Raw genomic sequence first — 27,659 nt, forward strand, 5'->3', positions numbered from 1 at the left:
GTGCATTTGTGAGTGGAGCTCTGCTTTGGAAACTTACAGGGTTGATATTGTATGGGTCTGAGTGATGTGAGTTTTGTCATCAGACGGTGAGCATGAGGCTCTGAGTGGATGTCCGAGTGCCTACCATTTTTATTTTGATGGTCCTGACAGTTAACTGTATTCTGTAAATGTGCAACAGCCCATGGTGCACAATCTCACTGAACAATGTGAGTTTTCACAACACTGTGCTGATCTATAAGCTGAAGACACACTCTTAAAATAAAAGCTCACTACCTTCCTGTATTTAATGCAGCTCTGCAGAGAATGAGTGCTAAAGGTGTAACCACCGAAAATATACATTGTGCTACACAGCTGCCATCGCTAAATTTAATAGGCATTCGTTTGCTGCTACATTGCTGCCTCTTTCTTTTTAAATGCCCCTTAACGGTCTGCATACACTGAGTATTCAGTGAGTTTTCGTAACAATTTTAGCCAAATGTTACAATGAGGCTTGCAGTTCTTGAAGGGTCGTCTGGAGCCTGTGGCAGAGAAGAGAATGCAGCTGTGTAGATTATTGCGTCATCTGCATAGGAAATACACTTAAGTTGTGCAGGTGCCCCTTCTAGTGTTATGTATTTAAAAGAAAATAGAGCTTGAAAAGCTAATAGCCACCTTTGACTTTACCTTTGCATTCATAGATGTATAAATGTTGATCATTTCTTTTGTTCGATCTATGTAGATTTGAGTTTCCAGGCAGCTTCTAGAATCATGTCTGCACCAAAGTTTGATGCTTTAAAGCTCTTGCGAGATCTCAGTCAGAACTTTCCAAGCAAAGCCAGGTAAGAAAATTCATCCTATTTTATTTTTTTTCTTGCTCAATGGTTAACACGTTTTATGTGGTTTCACAATTCCTGTCAAAGCCCTGCCCTGTATGAATCTTGGCCAAACAAATGCTGTTCTTAAAGTGCACATAAAGTATACCTTTTATAGCCCCATTTATTTGAGCATTATTACTCCTTTCTGTGACAATTTGTAACCCTGCAATGAATGTAGATAATTTGTTGTACAGGGATCTAATCAGCTTTTTTAAAAGATGTTTGCTTATTTTGGTACCGGCAGCTTGTAATAACTTCAAAAAGTGCTGAGTAAGAGTCGGGTGTTTACAGGGAATTGACTGCAAACGCACCATCTTGAGGACCCACAGGTTTTTGGAAATTAAAACTGGCATTTTACTGCCGGCTGGGGATGCGGTAAAAGCTGATGGTGACTGTACATGTTTTACTGTTCCCACAGATCACTGACAAGAGTGGCTGTAAAGCAGGAAATGAGAAAAGAAATTGAGGAGAACCAAAAGGTGCGATATCATAGCGTAGTTGCTGTCTTTGATAATATCTGTTGCCATTGCACACATTCTATTTTAGAGAATCAGTTTCTAATCTCTGTGTCATATAAATTTCACAGTAAATTTGACATTTTATTTTTGCTTTTCTCCTACTCTCTTACTACCCTTACTTGTTTCTGTAGTCTCAGTGCACATCGTTTCATGTGAAAAGATCAGACATTAATGTTAGAATCAATCATTTAGGGCTTTTAGGATTCAACTAACACTTTGAGCTTGTTCTTTCAGCACCTCAGTGAGACCATTGGTGTTCACCCAGGAGACGGTGAGCTCTTCATCAACGGGCTGCACATTGATCTGGACATTCACAATCCCTTCAGGTAGGAACACAGCAGGAAGGTACAGTCATATGCCTGTGCTCCCCCCTGGAAGCGCCAGACCTAGGGTGATCTTTGTGCAATACGATCATGACTTGCTGTAGTAATTTTAAGTTTTCAATATGTATTAAATCCTAATATTTGATGTGGTTTGAATTGTCATTTTCCACAATATGGATACATGAATGCCAGCTTCACCTTTTTTTCCTCTTGGACAGAATAACCCATCCTTCTCACTCACAAAGAGTGCTGTCTTCTTCTTTTAGCTGGTCGTCTCCTTGGCTCTGGCTGAATTACTTTTTTAATGGTGTTAGCAAGATAAAAGTCCAGGGCTTCTCTGACTTATATTTTGTGGACAAAGAAAACATTTTCCATCATGGTATATTGAATATTGCTTTCAATACTACAGATATAATATATGATTATATCAACCAGATATTCATCAATGAATGAATATCTGGTTTAATGTATCTGGCTGGGGCTATATTTTTCATGTTTTTCCTGATAGAAATATTGCATAATAACTACCACTTGTAGTGAATGTCACTTGTTATAAACAAAATAATATGTTTTAAAGTAAGGACACAATAAATTGCATTAATAAAAGACACTCTCTGATAGAAGTAAAGCATTTGGTGCAATGCATATATACTGACACACAGATGGAATCAAAGACTAACACATCATTTTGCACTTTCAGCATCTTGGACATACTTAAGTCAGAGGCCAAGGTCTTAGAGGGTCTACATAATCTAGGCATAAAAGGAGAACATCAAGATAAGCTGCTGAGATTACCTGTGAATGCTGTGGATGACAGTTATGCCTTAGATATCAGACACCCAGCCATAATGGTAAGTGATGTCTAAAAGGACTATATTCCCAGATCAACACACGTGTTCTTGTTTAGGGATCTGTTAGGGAAAATATTCTAAAACACTTCTTCAGTAAAGACTCAGAGAAGAGAAACACACAGAGTTCTTGCTAGCAAGGGCAGTCTCAGAGACTCGCGCTGAGCTTTGCCCTGGTCTTTATTTATACTTCAGTGGTGTGTGTGTGTGTGTGTGTGTGTGTGTGTGTGTGTGTGTGTGTGTGTGTGTGTGTGTGTGTGTGTGTGTGTGTGTGTGTGTGTGTGTGTGTCCTGCTGATCAAAGGGTCATAAAAGCACAAAAGATACATCCTTGGTCAGGAAAGGGTAGTCTCCCCCTCACCCTAAATAACATGGTGAGGAAGTCCAGCAGTTCATCTATATGTAAAGAAGCACTTAAACTAAAACAGACATAGCTACGTTAATCCTGCCGTAAAACAATAAGAGAAGGTATGACCTCTCTCGTGCTCCCAGGATGTGGGTGTGCATTCTAGTGTGGAATACACACCAAGCCTTTGCAGCCTGTTAGAGATCACACACAATTAATTATATGCCTCTAAGTATACATGGTTGAATATTTCCTAATACAAATAACTACATGCAGTATTCTACCATATGCAAACTTATATCACTAAAAGATTATACTGACTACTAAATACAATTTTCCATTAACATTCCCTCCTGTTGTCAGTAAAACTTTAAGTGAGATACCAGTTTGTAACATCTTGTTGTACATTTTCTGCCACATCGTCATTAATCACACAAAGTCTTCATGTTCCAACAGGCCAAAGTTATCATCATCATTTGTCACAGCTATTTATGCAGCAACAGTAGAAAATATTACGCGGTTAATCATGAGTTTTATACATGGCAATATACACGTTACAAAGACACAAAATAAAAGTAAAAATATCCCAACTCCGATGAGTAGTCTTTTTAGCACCTGTAACCAGGAGCCAGTGTAAAGCCAAGAAAACCAGTCACTTGTATCACTTACATAGTCCTGATTTTTGGGCCTGCTGGATCTGTCTCACAGCATTCAGGGCATCAGTCATGTTTGATGAATGTACATCGTCTGGTATGTAAGTGCAGCATGTGTTGTTGAAGAGGACACAAAGTCCCCTTTCTCTGCTAGTATCATAGAGTAATTCTTCCCTGAGAGTTGGTCCAGGAACACATATAGTGTGGGGTATGTTACCGTGCTGGGTAGATGGGAACAGACATAACAGTCTGTATTTGCCGATTCTGTTTTTGTTCTGTCGTGGATATAACGGTACCAGGCATTATTCATCCACGGAGGGATGTGGTCTTGCGTCATATCCCTTAGGTGAGAGTTGTCGTGTGTCCATCGTCTCTGCCTTCCTCCTGGTTCAGCTGTTTCCGGCACCAGCTGGGGTCCTGTAAAAGTGAGCGTCGTAGTCAAGGTAACCAAGAGGGTCCACCTTCCCATGGTTGCACACAGGTCCGTCACGCCTCGCACTTGGTTGCCCTAGAGTTGATCAGAGGCTGGAGGTTGAAGTGCGAGCTTACCCTACGGGGGCTCAATCAGCACTCCCCCCTCACCACTGAAACAACCAAGTGTGAGATTTCTCTATTGTGCTGTCTTGAGGGTGCTGGGGTTTCCTGGGACCTCGACCTTTTTGCAGTGGCTCTGATAAATCCAGGAGGGTCTCTCCGGTATTTTGCAGGCAGTTGAAATGGTCAGAAGCACTTGAATTGGCCTCTATCAACCCCCATCACCTCACTTCAGGCCTTCATCCTGCGGTAGGAATACTTATGACTCTTCTACTGTCCATCCTCTGCAGAAAAACCTCTTTGTAGAAAGGGTGCTGGGTCCAGTTATCTTACTGGCGTTATGATCCCAGCAGTCTTCAATGTGCCAGCGTATGCACAGTATAGTGACACAGCATTAGGTGATGTTCATAGGAAACTGCTGTCATCACCACCATAGCTTCTGGTTCCTGTGCTTTCACAGAATCATGATATCATCCTTAGATTCCTTCTGCGCTGTCGATGGAGCTTGGCACGCTCCCCTCATCCTTCAGGTGCCCATCTTCTGTCCACAATCTCCTCTGTTGGCCTCTGGAAAGCCCTTTTGGCACAGCTCTCATTCCAACGCAGTTTCATGGTCCTTGCTGTGGCTCCAAAATCTGATCTCATGATGGGCCCCAACCAGCTCGACCTTTGACCTCAACCACTGCCTGGGCTGTCAGTTATGCCTGGAATGGTTCTCGCTTCTCACTGGGCCTCTGAAGATTTCTCAGGAGATTACTGCTGCACCTGTATTTCCTTGCTAGGAGGAAAAACTTCTATTTGGAGAGCATGTCAACAATCATCAAACCACATTCCTTAGTTCAGTGAACTTCACTTATAGGCCATCAAAGCCTCATCTGAACATGGATGCATCACTTGCATAGGTTTAATACCCGTTGAATGAACTGTTAATCACACAAATCGCTGCAAAAATTATATAAAACAAAATTTAATGTTAATTCATTGTTTCATATTAATCCTGGATCCCTTCTCTTGACACATGGACACTCCCATGAGTCAACTCATCAAAATCAGATTCCTGTCTTAAAGAAAAAGATTAGCTAGATCATATCCCAGGTAACATCAGGGCATCTCCTCCTCTGGAGCAGCACCACCCTGGACCTATAATCCTGCAATAAAAATGTTAGTGTGTTTTGCATAACACCTGGCTCTGCCAGGAGCCTGCATACACACCATCATGGCCTGGAAAGCAAAATCTGGAAGTGAAATCAAACTTCACACTTACAAACAATTATATCATAAGAGTAATAAGCATTCAGCACTAGCAGGACAAGTGTCATGTGCAGGTTTTCTCAAATCAGTAAATTACAACTATTACCCCAATTTGCCCCAGACATGGATCATCCCATGTACTCTGTTAACATTAATGTAATCAGTGACATCCCTTAAGCAAAGTCACTCCACTCATATATTACTAGGAGCTCAAAGGTGGCCAGCAAATGAGCTCCATTTTAAACTATTCCATAAACACCGTATCTCTTATTTGTTTTTCTCATGTCACTTGTCCGCTTCTGCCGAATCCTCTACATCCAGTCATAGAAAAACAAACATTAGCAACACACATTGACCGTGGTCAGACGCAGGTCAACAGGTTCCAGAGGTGCCATAAAAAGACCATAAAGTCAACCATCCATAACTGTGGAAAGAAGTGACACTAGTTTTCAACACAGGAAATTTCTCACATGTTATTCACATCATCAAAGTAACCTTCACATTTTCCCAAAAACACAGTGTAACAGCATCACCACTCATAACCTATAAACACAGTTTCTTCACACATAAACCCAGAAATCCTGTAGTAGAAAAAACATCAACCAGCTGTCCTGGTATAAATCATGTGATCAATTCACATGAAGAACTGTAATGCTGTAGAAAAGAAAATGCAAATGTTAGCGCTACTCAGATGTATACACTTTCTCACAGTTTCCTCTGTGAGCAACACAGGATAGTGAATAATACCCCTGGTAGATGCACAGACACAGAAAGTGGCACTTAACAGGTTAAATCGTCATGCAACCTCGAATGTTGCTGTCATCTTTCTGCTCCTGTAACAGGAAACACATAAATTCATCCACCCTTTGTCCTGTCTAGGTGGAGGTTAACCTTGAGTCGTGGTCAAGTCCTGTCAGCTTTTACCAGTCAGTCAGTTTGTTTTTTATTTCCATTCATTCATTCATTCTTTCTTTGCTGATAGTGGAACCTGTCGTCGCATTTAGTTTCCACTTCCAGCAAAATGACGTCATTTCAAAAGAAAAAGAAGAACTTTTAGATCGGATTTCCTCGCTGAATCCTTTTTGTCCCAAATAAGTGGCTTTCTCCTGAGCCCATTTTAATTTTGGAGAAGCTCACCTTTCAACAGTTTTCTCGACGACGAGTCGTATAGCGCTTTTAATTCCCGACGTACAGATCTGCTTAGAAATTGACAAACAGAAATCAGTGCCTGTTGAAAAAAAATAAAAAATGAAAAATAACAGAGATTATCAAACCAAACTTTCAATGCACTGTGAAAGTATCAAAATAAAAAGGCCTTGTTAAGTCACGACACAAACTCCTCATCAACTTCACAACAGGAGAAGAATCATCAGCTAGATTCACTCCAAACCAACCATCAGCTGCACAACACACAACATAAGCCTAATGTCTTCTTTAACTTATGAGTTTAATCACCAGGTCTGTGCTCTTCATTCATTTAGGCCACAGATCTATTTTATTCAATTTTCCTTTTTTCCCTTCATCATAAAACATGTGACATGCTGTCATGCACTTCACAAAAGAAGTTTGTTCTGACGTATTCAGAGTTGTGTATCTAAATACAGGATTCACTCACACATCAAAACAGGAAACTCAGTGTTTTAGAGTCTCCGCTCAACACACAACAACTCCAACACATCCCATTCACTCGTGCTAGAATTCAATCACCTTTCATTAATCTAAAACTGATCAACTAATTTGCATATCAGCTATTAACCCACTAAGTTGACAGGACAACAGAAATGCATGTTCAAAATAGTATCACAAAAGACAATTTCCCTCATACAGTAAATTACTTGTGCTGCATCAATCAAGCAGGAAGCTTCTCCCAATTTACTATATCAACAACTAAATTTATTGTGTGATCACTGGTTGGTCAAACCAGAATCTTTTTTCCCACAAAAGTTAAACTGTTGTCCTGCAACCTAGAGGGTCAATTTTTTTGCATTGGATAAATTCAGTATTTGATAACAAGTGTCTGCTAAATTGACACTATTTTAACACTGATGAAAGATAACAAGCTAATTTTCATTACATGTGTTTGTGTTATTAGGCAGGTTTAATGCATGTCTGTGGAGCTGCATATCCAGCAGAGCATGTTCTTAGAGCTGCCTTTCTTACACACTTCTCTACTATTATTTGATCATTTCTTAACTATGGTGCTATGAGTCCACTGGTCTTTGCATCACACTAAGTGACTTGGACAAGATGATAAACAGACTCACACGCTTAAGATGTTGTCTAATCTTCATGAGTTATTTCGTGTTTGGAAGTGTTAGTATGGTTAATGCATATTCTGCTTGTGTGGTGTCACCTTTCCATTTTTGTAACAGTACTCTTGCATACCTCAGTGCTTGTCTTCCTCCCCCTTTTGTGGTGGTCTGGACACTGTGTCAATCCTCCACTTCCAGGCAGTCGCTTGTCTCCCCGGATTCCTTAACCTAATTTGATTGCCCACACTAAAACAGCAGCCTCAGCCCTCTTCTGCTCCTTTCCTTCTCTCCCACTTTTCAGTCCAATGGCAGTCAGTTTTTTTTCAGCTTTGTCCCATGTCTCTCTTTGTCCCACTGTCTCTTTCATTGCCATCTCACTCCAAACATAGCAAATGTCAAACTCAGACAGTCTTCTCAAAAGTCCTTCACACACAGTGAGGTTGCAGCTTGCTGGAAACGCATCTCCATCCATCCAATCTAGATGGTGGTTCTTCTCTTTCTGATGCCGTTTGCCCACAGTGCTGCTGGACCTCTCTGCTTAGAACTCTGGTATTGTCTCTTGGACTCCTGTCCACTGTTGATGTTCATGCTCGTGCTTCTGAAACTGCACTCGGTGTCTTCAGGGAGAGATCAGTTTCCTTGGAGCTTGCTTGTTCAGGATGAGGACGGGAAGGTGCAAAACAATTCAGCCAAAAAATTCTGGCTGGGCGTTTCTAATTTTTTCTAATGATTTCTACCTATAATTTTCTTCCGACTGCTGCCCGTGGAGAATTGATCCAGGTCCGTTCCCCACCTGTAAACGACAGACTGAGAGACTTTCATTATTATCATCACTGCTTAATCAACACACATCTCTCTCTCTGTGTGTTTTTGTGAACAGTCCTTTCTTAAAAGCAGAAAATGAGATTGTAGTTGTTCTTGGTTGATCAACACAAAACCTTTTTCCTATAATTATTTTTCATCTACAGTGTAAATTTTGTCTCTTTTTCACTCTTTTTTTTTTCTTTACAATAGCTGGTGACCTGCAGAACACCGCTCTCACAATCAAAGGCAATTACTTTTACACAGCGCACACAAACACTGTGACGTCAGACACATTCACACTCACTTTGTCATCTGCGTAAATAAATCACATGGCTGATGATATGTGCCATGGTGATCCATAAATATTATCACCAGTTTAACTATTTTTCAACCCAACAAAACAAATAAACAAAAACATGATGCTGATGCTATGAACACTCTACACACAAGTCAAGATGCAGGAAAACTGCTCATGGAAACGCTGCACACTCCAGTTATCACAGTTATCATAGTTCTGTTTGTGTGAATTATCTGCTTTCATTATTAATACCAGTTTATAGGTTGTTATCCTTTTTATTATTAGTTTGAATGCATTAAAATTAAGTTGTAATTTAGCTTTTTGTTTATTTTACTTTATTCCTCTTGCATTTATATCTATTCAGTCGGGTCTGTTTCCAACCCTTTTTTAAACTACTTCAAACTACTGTGATCTCTAATTTTCACTGGGTGAGGGATTATTATGTTCTTCCTAGTCTGAACTGCTCTCTTCACCTGAGCTGCTATCCTATTTTGAGTTACTGTCTACTTTGTTTCTTCTACCTCTTGCTCTTCCACGATGCATTCCTCTCTCTTTCTTTTGGATTAATCGTGCTCCGGCTTGCTGTTTTTCTAGACATTTCTCATCAGGTGTTAATTTTACTTGTTTATCACCCATTTTCAAAGATTTTGCTGGGCCGTCGCTGGCACGCTTGACTTCAGACTGGTTTACTGATACGGCCTTCGACTTCACCCTAACGGTGAAGCGGTATCAGTTTTATGAGATGAAACTCAACCGTTCTCCTGTCACCAGCACGTGAGCCTCAGCAAAGAAAACAAAAATGGAAGTAGTTCAGCAGCTTATTGTGCTGTAAAATCAACTTACTTCCAGACACATACACACACATAGACATTTGCGAACTAATTTGTCACGAGATAATTTCGGCTACCTCTAAAACTGGTCAAAACACGGTTCCTTTTGGCGAACTTAAACCTAATTTGTCACAAGATAATTTCGGCTACCTCTAAAACTGGTCAAAACACGGTTCCTTTTGGCGAACTTAAACCTTTTTTTTTTTATCACATTTCTTTAAACTTTTGCGGCCGTCTTATATACCAAAATAGTGTTTCTCACTCTCCGACGTCTCACTGGTGGTTCAGATCATTGGACTGAATCCCACCGCCGTGGACCAGATTAAAAACACCGGCCCAGACCCGAATTTAACGTCCTGGGGCTCTCTCCTCGTCCAAGAGGGCTGTGCACAGGCTTCGGTGCTGGCTCCCCACGGCGTCAGGAATCAGTGCTGGATCCTGGAACAGAGTCACAGATAACAGTTCTGATATTTTCTGATCCGGCTACGAAGGACCAAATAATGTTAGGGAAAATATTCTAAAACACTTCTTCAGTAAAGACTCAGAGAAGAGAAACACACAGAGTTCTTGCTAGCAAGGGCAGTCTCAGAGACTCGCGCTGAGCTTTGCCCTGGTCTTTATTTATACTTCAGTGGTGTGTGTGTGTGTGTGTGTGTGTGTGTGTGTGTGTGTGTGTGTCCTGCTGATCAAAGGGTCATAAAAGCACAAAAGATACATCCTTGGTCAGGAAAGGGTAGTCTCCCCCTCACCCTAAATAACATGGTGAGGAAGTCCAGCAGTTCATCTATATGTAAAGAAGCACTTAAACTAAAACAGACATAGCTACGTTAATCCTGCCGTAAAACAATAAGAGAAGGTATGACCTCTCTCGTGCTCCCAGGATGTGGGTGTGCATTCTAGTGTGGAATACACACCAAGCCTTTGCAGCCTGTTAGAGATCACACACAATTAATTATATGCCTCTAAGTATACATGGTTGAATATTTCCTAATACAAATAACTACATGCAGTATTCTACCATATGCAAACTTATATCACTAAAAGATTATACTGACTACTAAATACAATTTTCCATTAACAGGATCCTAAAGTAAGAAATTAGTAGAGCAGTCATCGGCCTATTGCAACAATCTGAAGCTATCCAGGAACCTCATTTATTTGGAAGTTATTAAGTTGGAAGTTAGCCAAGAAATGTTATTAAATTAAAAACTTGCAAGTTTTCATTTGATGCCTCTGGCAATTTTATTACATTAAGTACTATAAAAATGTCAGAAATATATGACGATATTAAGCCTGTCCACCCTCAACCAAAATATTTGTCAACTTGCATTTCCCCTGCTGATAGTCTGCTGGTGAGGCTTCATAGTTACACAGAGAAAGACCAGTATTATTGCCAGATGGATCGTTATGCATCTGATTCTGGTTGATTATTTAAAAAAAAACATCTACAGGGTCCAATAGTTTTCTCTGATCGAAGAACTTAAGAACAGTAATACATGTAATTTTATATACATCAAAACTAGCCAGCTTCACTGGCATTCTACTTGCTTTATTTGCATGTATATAATTCCTCTGCTGAGGAGGACGTGTTGCATGATTGGTGCCATTTGTTTGTTTTTCAACAAGATTACACAAAACTACTAAGCTGAATTTAAATGTGGGAAAAGGAGTAACCCAATAAATTTCACAGCTCTAGATCACTTTCTTTAATATTGTGAAATAGAACATAGGGCAATCGTGGCTCAAGAGTTGGGAGTTCGCCTTGTAATCAGAAGGTTGCCGGTTCGAGCCCCGGCTTGGACAGTCTCGGTCGTTGTGTCCTTGGGCAAATTTCAAGTGTATATATCTATAAAATTCCACATTCCTAAATGAAATGTCTCTAAATTCTTACATATGACAACCAGAGAGGAAGTCTGAACTGTTCATGCATTAAATATTTAATCCCTCTGTTATTTTTCATATTTTGGCTGCACCTTTGGGATTACTGTTATTATTAACTAGTGAATATTTTCCCACTAACTCTTCTGCGCCCTGTACCTGTACATTTTAGTGGATAAATGACATTGAGAATGACCTAATGTACCGAAGCTGGCCAACTGGTGTACAGGAGCTCCTCAGAGCCACCTTTCCCGGAGTCATCCGGCAGATCAGACGCAATTTCTTTAACCTGGTGAGTTTATCAGAACAAGTGAAGTACCAAGTGAGAGACAAGCCAGTAAATTCACAAATGGTTTGAGTACTAGTCAGCTGGACTTTGCATTTCCTATTTGTTTACACTGCATTAATGCAATAAAGAAAAAACAGTGGTGTGGGTAATAAAGGAAATGGAGCTGAGACAGGTCTTTATTATACATTTAAATTGTACATGTCCTAGGATTTGTCAGACAAAATAAAAAATTGAAATCACTGCCTCTGTTTTTCTAGTTTGTCTGGGTTCAACTTGCTGATGTGTTGGTTTTTGATTTGTTTTTTTCTAAAGTTTGCTTCATGTGTAAGTCAGGTTGGCACACAGTTGTTTGCAAAGCTTTACGACCAGGGGTTGATAACGATACCTCTGCTGTTAGGTGCTGTTCTTAGATCCACTGCAGGAAGAAAGTGGTGAGCTCGTGAAGCTAGCAGAGCTTTTCTACAAGCACAAGATCCCCCTGAGGTAGATGCTGCAATTTTTCACACCTCCACAGCTGTTTATATGGTCCGCTCTTGGCATTCATAATCTTTACCTGGTAGTGATTCTCATTTCACCTGCAAATTGAATACTTGTTTTGTCCCGTTTGTACAGAATTGGATTTGTGTTTGTTGTCAACACCAAAGATGAGATTGATGGCTTCTCAGATGCAGGGGTTGGATTTTACCGACTGCTGAATTACATTGCAGACGAGTATGATATACCCCAGGCTCTGATGTCTGTGGTCTCAGTAAGTATATCGCATATATAAATCTCTGTTGTTTTAGCAAGTGTTTCTTGCCAGCTCATATCTCTGCGTGCCTAGGAAATCAGTTGCATAATATTTTACTTGTGTTATCCTACAGTTTGAGACATTGTTGAAATAGATGAGTCAGTGGTATTTTTCCTCAGCTATCTGCTTTTTAAAATTGCGGTGGAAAGTACTGACACTGAGAGGGATCCGAAGAGAGTGATGGTCAAGTCTGAACTTCCTTGCTACTCTCTTGCAGCTGTATAGCAAAGTCGATGTAGGGGAGACGCTCTCTGCTGATACAATCACTGCTTACCTAAAGAGAAAATTCCCAAAAGCCAATTCTGAAAGGATTCTAGGAGTTGATTCAGAGTATGATGATAAAAGGAAGGTAAGATGTTTTTTTGTTAATTGAAAGTAAAAGTAATAACGTATGATTGATGAAGAGCAGCGGGTCTGATTTTAACTTTTGTTGGCTGTAGGATGGTGCGCTCTTCTACAAAAAGAGTGGCTTGGGTGCCCTGCCTTTGGCTTTATTTAATGGAGTCCCTTTGAGCCCTGATGAGATGGACCCAGAGGAGCTGGAAACAGTCATCCTTCAGCGCATAATGGACACCACTACTGCCTTTCAAAGAGCCGTCTTTATGGTATGATGCATATGCATGAAACGAGACTCACTCTTCATATTCAGCCTATGAAACCAATGTGTTTTTTTTTTGTCTTGTTGTTGTAATGAGAGGTGAAATTTTTACATTCATATATAGGCAGGTTTGTCCTGCATATGAAAGAAAATCTGACCAAAATTAGCAGCAATGTCATTAAAACATCTTTTTAAAGAGTTTTCTTTGAATGGAGATTAATTTACTGAGTGACAAAATACAGTTTTAATTTTCAAATGGGAAGAAATGAGAGGGAAATTCATAAGACTTCTGTTAAGTAAAGCAATGCGTACTCATTACCTTAATTATATGTGGACCAATAATGATTCATTTCCCAAAGGCCCACTTTGAGTCAGGAAAAACCCAGACATGAGTGAACTGAAGTACTCAAGCACTGGGGAACTGCACCGGTGGCAATTTGTTCATGCTGTCAGTTATGTAACTAACACACTTTATGTCCTTCACCTTATAGGGCCAGTTATCTGAAGGCTCAGATGTGGTAGACTATCTAATGGAACAGGGCAATGTGGTTCCCAGGATGAACCCTCTTATTTTAAGCAGTGACCGAAAGTACCTTGACCTCACAGCCACTCCAGGTGCTCCTTGTTCTATGCCATAAAATATGGATGCCACTGTTTACATTCCTCTTATGTTATACTTTCCTTTATATGCAGTTGCAGATGATTGGGAAGACACATATATGTTTTCTTATGTGGACACCAGAGACAAAACGGCAGTGATTGCTAAGAGAATGAAGTACTTCACAAATAGTGGTAAGAAGTCACTTCTTTTTGGTTTGCTTTCCCAGTAAACACTATTTCAGATGAAATCTCATATTTAGAAACATAATGCTGTATAAACTGGAATAACTACTCTACATTAATATAAGGTGTATCTGTAAAATTAGCATTTTTGTTATAAACAAATTGAATCCCACACTGCTTTGCTGATGTATGGAAATATGAAACTGGGTTTTATTAGGGCTGGCAGGCTGTGCCTCCAGCAAAATCATTGCTGGGTCTTCTGACTGGCTTTTGGCCAGCAGTCTAAATGGTCATCAGAGCTGCATTTCGCTGCTCGGGCCCAGAGTCTAGCTGCAGTGTTTCAGAGGAGGCTGATTGCCATTCTCTCTCTGTGGAGTAGCTGTCGGGCCAACTGCCTGCTTTTCTGAAGGACTGGCTGACTGGCCGGGGCGGGAATATAACCATGACAGGTGGCAAGGTTCTTCTATAATATGTGACAGATGTCTTAGTCTCTCTCACCTCTGACACAAACTAAACATTCACTATAATAACTACATTTCATTCCCCTCTCATGTGATTATCAGTGTATAGACAGAGTAGGACCTTTTACAAGACACTGTCTTTGAAAGCTGTGTAAACATTTAGGTCAACATTGAGAGATTGAATTCTTCATAAATAAATTTGTCCTCTACTGGTGAAGTGATTATACTTGCTGTGGCTAACTAATCAGCTGCACCTGCATACTATCCCATTAATGCTGCACCTCAGTACATAAAAGCGCACAAACGTGGCCAAAATGTTATGTTAACCAAACATTAGAATGAGAAACACATGGGATCTAAGTGCCTTTAGTTGGTGCCAAATCGGAATATCTAAAAATGAAAAAAACAAAAAACCCGCTGTTCTCCTGGGATTTAATGAAAAACAGTCCCTAGTGGTACAAAAACAAAACAAACAAAAAATCTGCGACACTTCTGTGAGCAAAACAACTTGTGAAGAAGAAGAGTCAGACATGGTTGAAGCTGCTACACCTTACACTCGAAGAGAGAACAGACTGCTGCAGCTGAAGAACAGGGAAGAACAGGACACTAGAAACAACCAAAATAGACTGCTCTTGGGGATAACAGGAGACTTACGATTAGAAAGCTAAAGAATATAAAGTAGAGTCTGAGTTTAGAATGGTTTACAGTAATGGCAGTAATGGCTCTTATTTGTATTGTACACATTATTCTATAAAGATTTTACTCTTTTACCTCAGATGAGGATGGGATGACTCCTGTAACTCTGTGGGTAGTTGGGGATTTTCAGAAGGTGTCAGGACGAAAACTCTTGCTCAGTGCTCTGAAACACCTGGTAAGTAAAATCAATACTGTTCTTTTCACTTCTTTAATTTATGTTATCATTTAGGATGTACACAGGACGTCTTAGAAGGCATAACAGATAAATCTAATACTCCAACTTATCCTTAAAGCAACAAAACTTGTGCACTAAAAAAAATCAAATAGAAGTGGAAGGGATGCAGAACTCTGAAATGGTTTTGGTGGTGATTATCATGGCAGGTTCATAACAAAAACTATAATTAAAATGTCATTTTCTGCTGTGTGCTCTCACAAAAAATCATCAGTGTAGATTCGTCTTAACTGAAATATGTTGTGGTGATATTCTACAGATGAATAACGTAATAAAGCAAATGTTCTTTTTGTCATTTAGAGATCATTAGTAGTAGATTAGGTTGAAAAGGTGAGATCTTTACTTTAAAGCACTATTTTTTGAGAGCTCTTCATCAGTGACATATGTGGTAGCTGGATATATGAGCATGTCTGCTATTACTGTGAATTATAGTGCCGTTATGTTTATATGTGTGTGCGCGTGTGTGTGCAAGCAGAAGGCCAGTCCTGGAGTGCGTGTGGGGGTGATAGATAACCCCAGTGAAAAACCCTACGACGATAACACTGTGCTGTACAGGGCTATCTGGGCCTCTCTCCTCACCCAGAAGAATAAGGCTGCGGCAGAGTTTGTGCATAAACTCCTAAAAGAGGAGAGCAGCCAGCTCCTCCAGCAGGGGACCAAGATGAAAGACTTACTGATGCAGGTAAAGAGGGGATTAAAGAATGCTCTTTTCTTTTCTTTTCAGACTACACATATTTTGTTTGGACTTTATATATATATATTCTTTTATATTAGAATCACTACTTTAAATCATATTGTAACCACATGATTTGACTTTTACCTTGAAGGTGGCAAACCTTGAAAGAGGAAAATCTAATATAAGAGCTTGTTTTTTTCACTGCTCCTTTTTTTTTTACTTTTGAGTTTTTATTTGATCAAATAGGTGTTTGTTTTAATCCAACTATTTCCAAATTTAGACATAGATTAGATGTATAGCTGCCAACAGTCCACCCATCTATATATTTTGGATGCGTTATATTCATGCTGATGTTTAGTAGAGATGGGAATCACCAGACACCATGTGATATTATATTATCGCAATATTTCACCCACAATATGATATTGTGATTTATAACATTTTCCAATATTATCAGTGCTCCAATAACGCACATTTTAATTTGTCACCTTTTTTAACTGGAAACTATGTCCTCAAAGTTAATCTTTGTCAAATATTTATTTTATTCTGTAAGATAAAGTTATTGCAGTTATTTTTTTGTTGCACAATAAGATTGTCAAGCATAGGAACGCTGTCATTAAAACCGGCCATAAATCTTGGCATAAGATGGAGTCAGTCGGATATCAGTCTGTGATCGACTGGGATCAAATTGGCAGTTTCATACAATCTATCTCTGATAATAAACCTGGGAATAATTGTGATAAATTGTTGAAAATTGTATATCTATATATCTTTTGCTGCCTGTTAACTATTACATATAACTATTACATTTGTGTTCAGCACCCTTCCTGTTCTATAGGAATATAACAAGAATATGACCTGAATTGAGTTGAGTCATTGACAAAGACTTATTCAGATTGATGGCAAGATGCTGGCAATCCGTGTGCATTTATAAAGTAGACAGCAGTTAAAACTGTTGGAACGCTATCTATTTTAGACACACAAAAGTTAGATTAACTTGAATCTTGTGCATGGCTACCTTATCAAAGTTTACTTGTCCAAAGAAAAAACTTCAGTTTCATACCAAGTGCATCACTTGGTAAGAAAGTTGCTTTGCTCTGATATAACTGATAAGTATTTAATAATATATTTGATTAGGTAAATGGTTTAATGGAGGTAAAAGGAGAAAAAGTGCGCAGTCAGGAAAATAGTGATTGATGAGCCCATTCTCTTATCTCTCTCCTCAACATCAACTCATGGAATGCATTTACAGCACGCATGATACTCCACACTCCTTGGACACCCAGGCAAACAGCCTGCTCACTGTCAGTTCCACTTGAAATGTCACTGAGGCCATTGAAAGACTGCAACACGCTATGAATCTTTAACTAAAATGTGCTGGTGTAAACATGGTCTCCCGAAGCTGATAAATAGCCAACTGCTCACAGCTTCTGGTTATGTGATCCACATGTTTTCAGCCAAGCCTGACCATCACTGCTGCTTTAAGGCAGAACTAAATCATTCTCCCGTCTTCATGCTGTAATGCGCAGTAACCACCCACAAAGGACTGTGCATACGCAAGCAAATTCTCAGCCACTAATCAACAAATCAGCTGATGGAGTATATTCACCATCAGTTATGCAGTAGATTGTGTAGTTTGTTTGTTTTTTATTTAGGACCTACTATAATGAAGTTCCCCTCAGTTATACTAGCCTTTCACAATTGGGAGAGAATAGGCTGGAAATAGAGATGGGGTGATAGGTAGGATGTAGCAGTGTGACTTGAGACCCAAAGCCAAGGGATATGAGTTTATTATTGGCTGCCAGACAGACTTGCTGACTGGATTGTGCTGACATTATTGGTATTTCACCTGTTCTCCTGAGGAGAGAAATGTTGGAGAAACTAATAACCTGACTCCACAAACCCTCCACACTCCCAAACCTAATTTGTTATAGACAAAACTGGCAGGGGTTTAATTAGGAGTTTGTTATATTAATTACAAATTGATTAATCTCATTTTCACAAATGTGCATTTCTGACAGGTCTGGCTGAAATATTTTATGTTTGAAAACTGCAGTGATTGTGCTGATGCGAGGCATCAATGATTCTGTGAATAATTTTTATTTTTTTTGTCTCACATACATCATTTTTATGTCAATGCATCACTCTTTATATTTTTGGACAGGCTGAAATGAGAGAAATGTCTTTCAGCTGCGTTATTGGATATTTCAGTTGACCACAAACTATGGATTACATCACATATTCTTAGCCAGCCAGCGATGCAATCAATTTATCTGACATTGTAAACAAACTTTTGTTTTTCTGCTGTAGGGCATGGATATGGATGCCTTTGAGAAAAAATTCAACACCCTTGAAGTTGATTTTATCCGCACTCAGCAGTTATTCTGTCAAGACGTACTGAAACTCAATCCTGGACAGCGTGCAGTGATCAGCAATGGGAGGGTGAGTGGGCTCCAGCTTATGCATAGTTAAAAACTGACAATGGATGCAGTCAATCAGATCAATGGCAGAAAATCCAGGGTTTTTCCTCGGTCTAAAAGAACCACGCCACTAATGAGTGAACACATATACTTATGGCTGTGTAACTTCTGCTGTTATTTTTTGGCATATGGGTAAAGGCTCATGAGTAAAAGTAACCCCACCTACATAAAAACTCAGTCCTGGTGATTTTTCTCTGGGCAAAAACCAAAGCTCTTTGGTGCTCGAAAATTTCATAAGCAGGAAAAGCCCTGCAGTCATGCTACACACGGAGGAAGCAAATGTTTGCAATAGTGTCATATTTTCTGTGCATAAGCAACTTCCCAATATTCTAATCGGAAACACAATAAATAAATAAACTGTGTGTGATCACAGTCTGAACAAGTAGCCAGCCACAGTTCAACTCATTTTAACTCAAAGCTTCTCTCCCTTAATGTAGTAATGCAGCTTGTACAGATTCCGAAAACCACGGGAAATTAATAAGCAGTACAAAAGTATTGTTAGAAAATCACACAAAATTAATCACATGATTAATATCTACCTCTGTTCTTTAAAAGTAACACATCCAGCTTTGAAAATGTATTAAACTGTTTTAGATGTTTAATTTCAGTATACGACTAACTTAATGAAACTATTGCCCTGTTCAAAATTAAGTGTGACAGTAACTTGGCAACTAATGATCTAGAAGATGACTTCTTCTTGTAAGAAGTTTCACTGGGATAAGGTTTTTGACTTGAGACTCACCAACTATCAATTTCCTTGTGACTTGAAAAATAGTTACTTTGACAGGCAGCTGATTCTTTAGATGGCTTCTCTTGAATAGAAAACATTTTATTGCCAGTGACAAGAAGCACTGGTGGTGTTGTTTGCTACAGCAGAGAAAGATTCTCCATGCAGCTGCACTTTTGGAGGATTTTTCCCTCTAGTGTTTTCAGAGTGCTTTCTTAGCACTGTCATATCAGCATGTCTATTTCTCAAAGGTCACAAGTGGCAGGCACGGCTGTGTGTGTGTGTGTGTGTGTGTGTGTGTGTGTGTGTGTGTGTGTGTGTGTGTGTGTGTGTGTGTGTGTGTGTGTGTGTGTGTGTGTGTGTGTGTGTGCGCACACGTGCTCACTGTACGTGTACAGAGCTGGTGACTGATGTCTCAGCAACAGCAATGCTGACAACCACGGATAAAGAGGCCAGTCTCTGTGATGGCAGTAACAATTAATATTATCTTACTTTGCTCTGCTGCAGTGGTAGGGCTCTTCTCCCAGAATAGAAAAACCAGGCAGCCTCACTGAATACCGTGACTTTAAGTGGATAAAACACTGTGTCACAATCACATTACATTTAACATCCCCTGGGAAAGTTGTACATAATACATGGTGAGATAAGAATGGGAAAAGTCGTGTTCTGACTGTGTTATTTTCCTCATGTTAGATCCTTGGTCTGTTTGAAGAGCAGGAAGAATTCACTGTGGAGGATTTCCACTTGCTGGAAAAGATTACTCTGAGCGGTTCTGCAGAGAAAGTCAAAGCCAGAGTTAAACAGATGGGAATGAAGCCAAAGCAGTATGTTTGTATTTCTTTTTGGCCTACTTGTCTCTTTTAAGTGTCTGTGATAGAAATGTGTGCATCTGTTTAAGCGTTCCCTCTGTGTCACCTTTGCATTAAGTTTGTCTAGAATTATCTGTTAGTGTAGGATTTTCTTTTTTCCTCATGTATCAAATGTTTGAAAGTATTCTGTCATGAAGAAATGTCACTTTCTCAGTTTTAAGGTACAGTAGCCTGATTAAGGCGTGACTCTGCCTATTTAAAGCTTGATATTATATTGCGCAAGGGCTGGTTAACATCTTCACTAACACAAATGCTTTAAAGAAAATGACAAACTGATTTTTTCCCCCTCAGTGCCAGTGACTTAGTTATGAAAGTTGATGCCTTGCTAACTGCAGCCCCCAAAGGAGAAGTCAGAAGAGATGTCCACTTTATCAAAGACACCCACAGGTGGGATTTCTTTTTCCCCTTTGGGATCTGTAGTCTCATTGGAAAGTATTCATGCTCCTTTTTTTGTAATGGGCCTGAAAATTGCAATGCCATCATTTCAAGGAGTGCCAAGCTGCAAGTCTTTTGATTTGCAGTTCTGCTGATTAAGGATTGTATGATGTTGTTTGTTGAATTCGCTCTGGTGTGCTTTTTTTGTTCCTCAGCGTGCTTCATCTCTCTCCACGTGAGAACGAGGTGTTCTATGATGTTGTGGCAATCGTTGACCCCCTCACAAGAGAAGCACAGAAGATTTCCTCCCTTCTGACTGTAAGCTGTAGTGCATTTTTATATTTTTCCCCATTATTCTTTATCATTTTCTGATATAGGAAGAACTTATAAAATCACACCTAAAATCACTTTCAATGTAGGAAGGGTAGAAAGACATGCAGATTGCTGAGGTAAAAAAAATATGATAGACTGTGTCATTTTCAGGATCATACTGGGATCCATTTTAGTCTTTATATTCTTTTATAGACTTTACTTTAAATACAATAATTATTTGTTTATTGGAATTATTGGAAAAAAATGACAAAGAAAATGTGTATGTGGCATATACATTAATTAATTTGGCCAGAAAGTTTTCACAACATCCATCCAGCCATCCATTCTGTTCCGCTTATCCTTGTCAGGGTTGCTGGAGCTGGAACCCTATGGCAGCTACTCAGCTACCATAGGGTGAGAGGGAGGGTATAGTCTGCCAGTCTGTCGCGGGGCTAAAACATAAACACATACAGCTATTTGTACTCACATTCACATGGGCAATTTAGAATTACCAGTTAAGCTAACCCCACTAACTGCATGTCTATGGACTGTGGGAGGAAGCACGAGTGCCCGGAGAGAACCCACGCAAACATGGGGAGAACATGCAAACTATAGACAGAAAGACCCCGGACAGGTGGTGGAATCGAACTCAGGACCATCAGGGGATTATACCATCAGGGCCTCCGCCCCTTACTGCCACTTGGGTGGCTGTGGCTTTGGTGGTAGAGCAGATCAGCTACTGATTGGAAGGTTGGTGGTTTGATCCTTGGCTTCCCCAGTCTGCATACCAAATATCCAAGATACTAACCCCAAGTTGCCCTCCGATGCGTTCTTCGGAGTGTGAATGTGTGTGAATGTTGGTTAGTTTGCACTTGAGTCTAGAAGTGCTTGTATGAGTAGGTGTGAATGGGTGAATGAGGCATGTTGTATACTGCGCTTTGAGTACTCCGGGAGACAGTGTTGGGAAGGTTACTTTTAAAATGTATTCTATTACAGAATACAGAATACATGCCCCAAAATGTATTCTGTAACGTATTCCGTTACGTTACTCAATGACAGTAACGTATTCTGAATACTTTGGATTACTTAATATATTATCATGCTTTTTACAACAACGTGAATGTACTATTGCTGTGTGATTTATTACTATTACTGAAGGTCCGCGACTCCGAACTGTAGTAAAGGGACCTCTGACTAATACGGCGGGGTCCCTGTCGGCTCGTAGCCGAAAAATAGCTTTACTTTGTTGTGTGGGTCAACTTTTCTTGCGACAGACAGAGAGAGGCGTTGAAAGGCTGCTCCAACGGAACTTATTGTTTTCGGAGGAAAACACGAACACGGTGTACAGTCGAGTCTTAATAGCTTACTTACAACTGGGCTCGTCAGGCACTCTTCTTGGCTGCAGTGGTTATTATTATATTTACATGCTTCCAGCTCCCGTTTTTCCTCGATGACAACTCGTACCTTTCCACTCCCCTTTTTCTCCCTCCTCGCGCTCACAGACCCATAACGGGTATGGCAGTCCATTCTCCCTGCAACACGGACTACACTGCCCATGATGCTACATTCTTTAGAGCTATGCTTGTAGCATTCTGCCTGTTAGCTTAGCACAACAACAACAACAACAAAAAGGCGCTCTCTCACCCAGGAAACACACAGTCGCAGAGAGAGAGAGAGCGTCGCCCTGTAACCATGGCAACCGTAACGCTGCCGCCTGGAACATCAGAACGTAGCTGTCAAACAAAACCGAAACAGGAAAGTACCCCAGTGTAATCCATTTATTTCAACAAAGTAACTGTATTCTGAATACCACCTTTTTAAACGGTAACTGTAACGGAATACAGTTACTCATATTTTGTATTTTAAATACGTAACGGCGGTACATGTATTCCGTTACTCCCCAACACTGCCGGGGGAGTAGAAAAGCGCTATATAAGAATCAGTCCATTTACTTATTAACACACAATGCACAATACACCTGATCCCTATTATGGGTCCTGCAGGTGGTGAGCCCACAGAAGGGCGGACCCAGGTCATCTCTTCGGGCTGCACCAAGCCTAAGCCCCCTCCCTCCACACACACACACACACACACACACACACACACACACAACATACAGGAACCTCGTAGGTGCCGATTAATGGAGGGGAAAATTACGTGGTGCTGTTGGCTGGTGGTGGCCTACAGCTCGCACTGTAGCAGTGCACAGCACAGTGTGACGCATTGGGAATGAGAATTAGCTCTTCCAAGTCTGAGACAATGGTTCTCAGAAGGAAAAGGGTGAAGTGCCTACTCCACATCAGAGACGAGTTGCTGCTCCAAGTGGAGGAGATGAAGTATTTCGGGGTCTTGTTCATGAGTGAGGAAAGAGGGGAGTGGGAGTGGGAGACTGACAGATGGATTGGTGCAGTATCTACAGTGATGCGAATGCTGTATCAATCCTTTGTGATCACTTGTAGTGAAGGGAGAGCTGAGTGTAAAAGCGAAGTAGTCAATTTATGGGTTGATCTACATTCTTACATTCTTACCCTTACCTATGCTCATAGGCTCTGGGTAATGACTGAAAGAATTAAATCATGGACACAAGCAGTAGGAATGAATTTTCTCTGAAGGGTGGTTGTGCTCTTGTAGACAGGGGAAAGATTAATTCTTTCGTGAGGGACTGAGAGTAGAGCTGCTCTTTCTCCACGTCAAAAGGAGCCAGTTGAGGATGTTTGGTACCCGATGAAGTGTTTAAGAAATGTCCTACCAGGAGAAGGCCCTAAGTAGACCCAGGACTCGCTGAAGAGATTATGTCTCTTCTTGGGAATGCACCTGGATGAGTAGGGGACAGGTGGGAATAGGGATGTCTGGACTTCTGTAATTCTCTAACTGCTGTGCCTGGGACCTGGCCCTGGATAAGCAATAGAAAATGGATGGACGGACGGAAGGATGGTTGGATGGATGAAAATGTATTTGCCCCCTTTCTTATTTTATTGTCTATTTGTCACATTTATGTATTTGATATTCACAAATTGTAATGTTAATGAATGAAATGATCGTCATTTAAAAAACTGCATTTTATATTTGCTTAAAATATCTAAGTAATATAATTTATTAAAGGGAAAAAGCTATCCAAACCTACCTGGCTCTGTGTGGAAAAAAGAAATGACCTCCACCCTTTTCCCTAAATAAATGTAAAATTGCATTTTAAACTAACCCTGGGTGTCTTTGTCTAATATTTTAAAAAAAAGAAAGAAATGAGTAAGGGGACAGATACTTTTTCACAGCACTGTAGTACAAATACAACATGTCAGATACTGAACTTGAGAAAAGTTTGTATTCATCTTTGTATTATTTTCAGTTGACTTGAAAATCATTGCATTGTAATTGAACTGAGATTTACTCAAACTTTCATATCTTGCAAATGCAATTGTACTATATTTAATATAATATTTTTTATAGATATAATTATATAAGATATTTTTCTTTAACTGAAAAAATAATTTTTGAAACGTATGTAAGGATATCTATGCTTTCCCATTGAAGAACTTTTAAAAGTTCAATATAATAAGTAACTAGTAAGAAAACGGCTCACGTGTGTTTTAACACATTTCAGCCACTTTAAGTTGTACTTGTTTCTTGATTTTTAACTGGGTCATATTTTCTGTGAATCCTGCAGGTGCTCAGTCAAGTGGTCAATGTGAGACTGCAGGTGTTTATGAACTGCAGGGCCAAGTTATCTGAGATGCCTCTCAAGAGGTAAGATCTAGCTCCAACAGTAATTAAATTTTCCTGTTTGGCTTGTTTGTGTATCCTCTTACTGCTGCAGACTTAGCATCTCTAACTTGGCCCGTCCTTTATACTGCACAGATGCAATCTGCTTAATAATAGTACCTTATTGCTTTGGGCCTCCACTTGCATCTCTGGGCAAATTGCTTACAACCTTCATTGTTGCAGTTCAAACCATGCAGTGAAAACAATAGTAGTAATAAAAAAAAAAGCAAATTAAAGGTTGAAACTGTTCATCAGCATTCAGCTCAGATGTGGTGTGGGCTTTTATTTATTTATTTTTGTGAAAAAGAAAGATGACCAAAACCAAAAATCCTTCAAGAATTAAATCTTCACTTTCCAGGGAAGATTTTCATAATGACTTGAATTGACCAGACATAGTACCAGTATAATTAAGGATATGTCCCTCCACAAGTCACTGGCACATCTACTCTCTTCAACCCATCCACTCCATATCCTCCCAACTGACAACTTACCTGTATTTGATGTAACTGACGACTTGCTACATTTATATCAAGTAGCCAATAAAAGTACATTATATGATCTAAGTAAACTAAATGTCTACAATCAACCTGCAGTATTAATCCTCTAATAGTTCAGCATATAACAACAAAGACATGTATCATAGTATTTACCTTTGTGGGAAAGGTGTTTTGTGTTTTGCTTTCTTTATATGCAATTTTCACTTTCTGCCTGACTAAATGTGAGCTCATGGGTGAAGGACAGACTCTAAAAAACAACAAACAGGATCACCCAGCCACACATTGTTGTTGGCGTTGCTGGAGATCTGTGGTTTGTGGAAACAGTACCCTTTTAAGAAAGAAATGTCCTAAAATATTTTATATCATTAAATACTCTCGCTAGAAAAATCTGAAAGTGGACTAATTTTATACTATTATTTATTTATTTTTTAATCTTTTTTTTAACGCAAAGTATCTACTTCGTTTTACTTTTTAGAGCCACAGGCTTGGTAATCTTACAGCTCGCCCCTGGAGATACTGCTGATGGTGGGAACACATGAATCCTGCTCTATGTCACTGGGTTCATTTTAGTCAGTAGTGTACTTCTCATAGCAGTGAGACTGCCGCAGTGACCACAGGGCTGCTCATCTTCTTTCTCTCACTTTTCGTCTTGTGGGGAATTGGCCATCTCACAAATTGGAACCAATCAAATGAGCACTCTGTGTTTCTTGTAGTGTGCTTGGTTTTACCTCCTTAACTTTAACTTTCTCTACTGCTCCCATCTCACCCTGGAGTCACCACATTGCTGCTGTAGTTGGTAATAACTTCTGAGAATTCTCATTCTAAATAAGAAATGTGTTATAGGCATTGCGAATTAAAAGAATTAGCATTGGTAATGTTTATCTGCCACGTTATTTACACTCATTACAAGTCTTCTGTGTCAGAGGGCACACTGAAGAAAAACAATTAGCATAAAGATTAGCCTGGAGCTAGCCTCTGCACCAATTGTAATGATGGAGAAAGAGAAGTTTCCAGGTACACAGAGTGCAGCACGTAGTTCTGTTATTGGTTGAGCAGGAACACTGGCAGTAATAGAATTAGATTCCTCACTTTGAAGAAATTGTATATACCCAGCTGTCACAACAGGGCCCATCTCTCGTGTCACAGAAAGAAGACTATTGCACAACATGTCATCATTTCAGTGCTTGCTGAAGAGGACAATGAGTTTTTGGATGGAATTTTTATCTCGGTCCAGTGGAAAAAGGTTCGGTCTTTTATTTGTTGCATATTATAGGTCATCCAATGATAATCAGTGAATCCTTCCCACCTGACCCACTCTGAATCATTTCTCTTAAATACCTCTAGTATATTTAATTACCTTGATACCTAAAAGTAGATTAAAAAAAGTAAACCTTTACTATGCTGCAACTTGTTTTAACCAGCCACTTATTCAACATATCTAGTGAATTATTCAATAACAGATAAAGCATCCAGGGTACCAGTGCTTGATTCTGTTACTCGATGTCGTAGACGTTAAATTGGTTTCATTTTTGATCTTGAAACTATGACACATCTCAGGATATTTATGCTCAAACTTACTTATAGATAATTGTTCTGGCTTTAGGTTGTGACACTTGGAGTGTGTGTAAAAAAAAAAGATCTTGTTGTGTGTTTTAACAGAGCTGTACTTTTAGGCTTGGAAATGCCATGTAGCTGTCTCATATACTAAGTTATGAGGACTAAAAGGTTTTGGAAAAAGGACTTGTGAAATTACAAGATGCTCATAATAGGCTGAAATATTTGTACAGAAAAAAATAAGCTGATCTTGAGGTCAGTTTATTTATTTTTTTGTTGAACTGAAATTTATGGAATGGCTCTTATCTTGATTTTGCTTGTCTTCACAGTTTTTACCGCTTTGTTTTGGAGCCGGATGTTATTTTCTTGGCCAATGACACCGTGTCTCCAGGGCCAGTTGCCCGCTTCATGGAGCTCCCAGAAACTCCGCTCCTCACTCTTAATATGATCACACCTGAGAGCTGGATGGTGCAGGCAGTCCGGAGCCCGTATGACTTGGATAACATCCATTTGCAGGAGGTATTGTAATGCTGACTCATTACTACCCAGTGATCTCATCATTCTCACATTTAGGTAGCGCCAAAGTGCTTCCCCCCCATCTATTTTAGTGCTCTGTAATTTGTTTTTGTTTTTTTCTTTCCAGGTGAACAGGGTTGTGGCAGCAGAATTTGAACTGGAGCACCTCTTGCTAGAGGGCCACTGCTTTGACCTGTCAACTGGCCAGCCTCCTCGTGGACTTCAATTTACGCTGGGCATGAGCCGAGACCCACTCATGTATGACACCATTGTCATGGCTAACCTGGTCAGCAACCTTTTATACTACAACCCAAATTTTCTTGCACTGTGTTAAGTCCAGAAGCATAGCTTCTTTGCACTAGGATTGAGAATGAATCATATTTTAATTGCCATTACTAAGGCCATTTCCACCAAAACAGGGATACTTCCAGCTGAAAGCAAATCCTGGAGCCTGGATCCTAAGATTACGTAAAGGGAGATCAGAAGAAATCTATCAAATCCTAACGTGAGTTCTTCTCTGTTTTTATTTCTTCATCATCAGTTAAGCAGGTAACAGTCAACATGCCGTCAAAGGAGCTCTCAAAAAAGCCCAGATGATTCCAGGGTCCTATTTGTGACGAATGATAAATCTTCACAATATCCTACTGCGTGCTGCACTCC

General features: G+C 39.8%; 1 protein-coding gene across 6 annotated transcripts in view; it reads left to right on the forward strand.

The window, feature by feature from the left end:
* The window catches only part of uggt2 (UDP-glucose glycoprotein glucosyltransferase 2), a 51,853-nt gene that overhangs the window by 7,915 nt on the left and 16,279 nt on the right, over window positions 1-27,659 (forward strand). For 4 of the 6 annotated variants that reach the window (XM_080903609.1, XM_080903612.1, XM_080903613.1 and 1 more), the window contains exons 10-30: window positions 719-818; window positions 1,273-1,333; window positions 1,607-1,698; window positions 2,396-2,546; window positions 11,561-11,680; window positions 12,075-12,160; window positions 12,290-12,425; window positions 12,685-12,816; window positions 12,908-13,072; window positions 13,557-13,680; window positions 13,759-13,857; window positions 15,086-15,180; window positions 15,710-15,919; window positions 18,224-18,355; window positions 19,814-19,944; window positions 20,281-20,376; window positions 20,580-20,682; window positions 24,338-24,417; window positions 26,813-27,002; window positions 27,127-27,285; window positions 27,419-27,504. In XM_080903609.1, coding sequence (XP_080759735.1) covers window positions 719-818; window positions 1,273-1,333; window positions 1,607-1,698; window positions 2,396-2,546; window positions 11,561-11,680; window positions 12,075-12,160; window positions 12,290-12,425; window positions 12,685-12,816; window positions 12,908-13,072; window positions 13,557-13,680; window positions 13,759-13,857; window positions 15,086-15,180; window positions 15,710-15,919; window positions 18,224-18,355; window positions 19,814-19,944; window positions 20,281-20,376; window positions 20,580-20,682; window positions 24,338-24,417; window positions 26,813-27,002; window positions 27,127-27,285; window positions 27,419-27,504 — 2,548 coding nt within the window. The remainder of the gene's footprint in view (window positions 1-718; window positions 819-1,272; window positions 1,334-1,606; window positions 1,699-2,395; window positions 2,547-11,560; window positions 11,681-12,074; window positions 12,161-12,289; window positions 12,426-12,684; window positions 12,817-12,907; window positions 13,073-13,556; window positions 13,681-13,758; window positions 13,858-15,085; window positions 15,181-15,709; window positions 15,920-18,223; window positions 18,356-19,813; window positions 19,945-20,280; window positions 20,377-20,579; window positions 20,683-24,337; window positions 24,418-26,812; window positions 27,003-27,126; window positions 27,286-27,418; window positions 27,505-27,659) is intronic. The other 2 variants (XM_080903611.1, XM_080903614.1) reach the window with 1 other exon arrangement.

The sequence above is a fragment of the Rhamphochromis sp. 'chilingali' genome (genome assembly GCF_963969265.1).
Source record: "Rhamphochromis sp. 'chilingali' genome assembly, chromosome: 14".
Lineage (NCBI taxonomy): Eukaryota > Metazoa > Chordata > Actinopteri > Cichliformes > Cichlidae > Rhamphochromis > Rhamphochromis sp. 'chilingali'.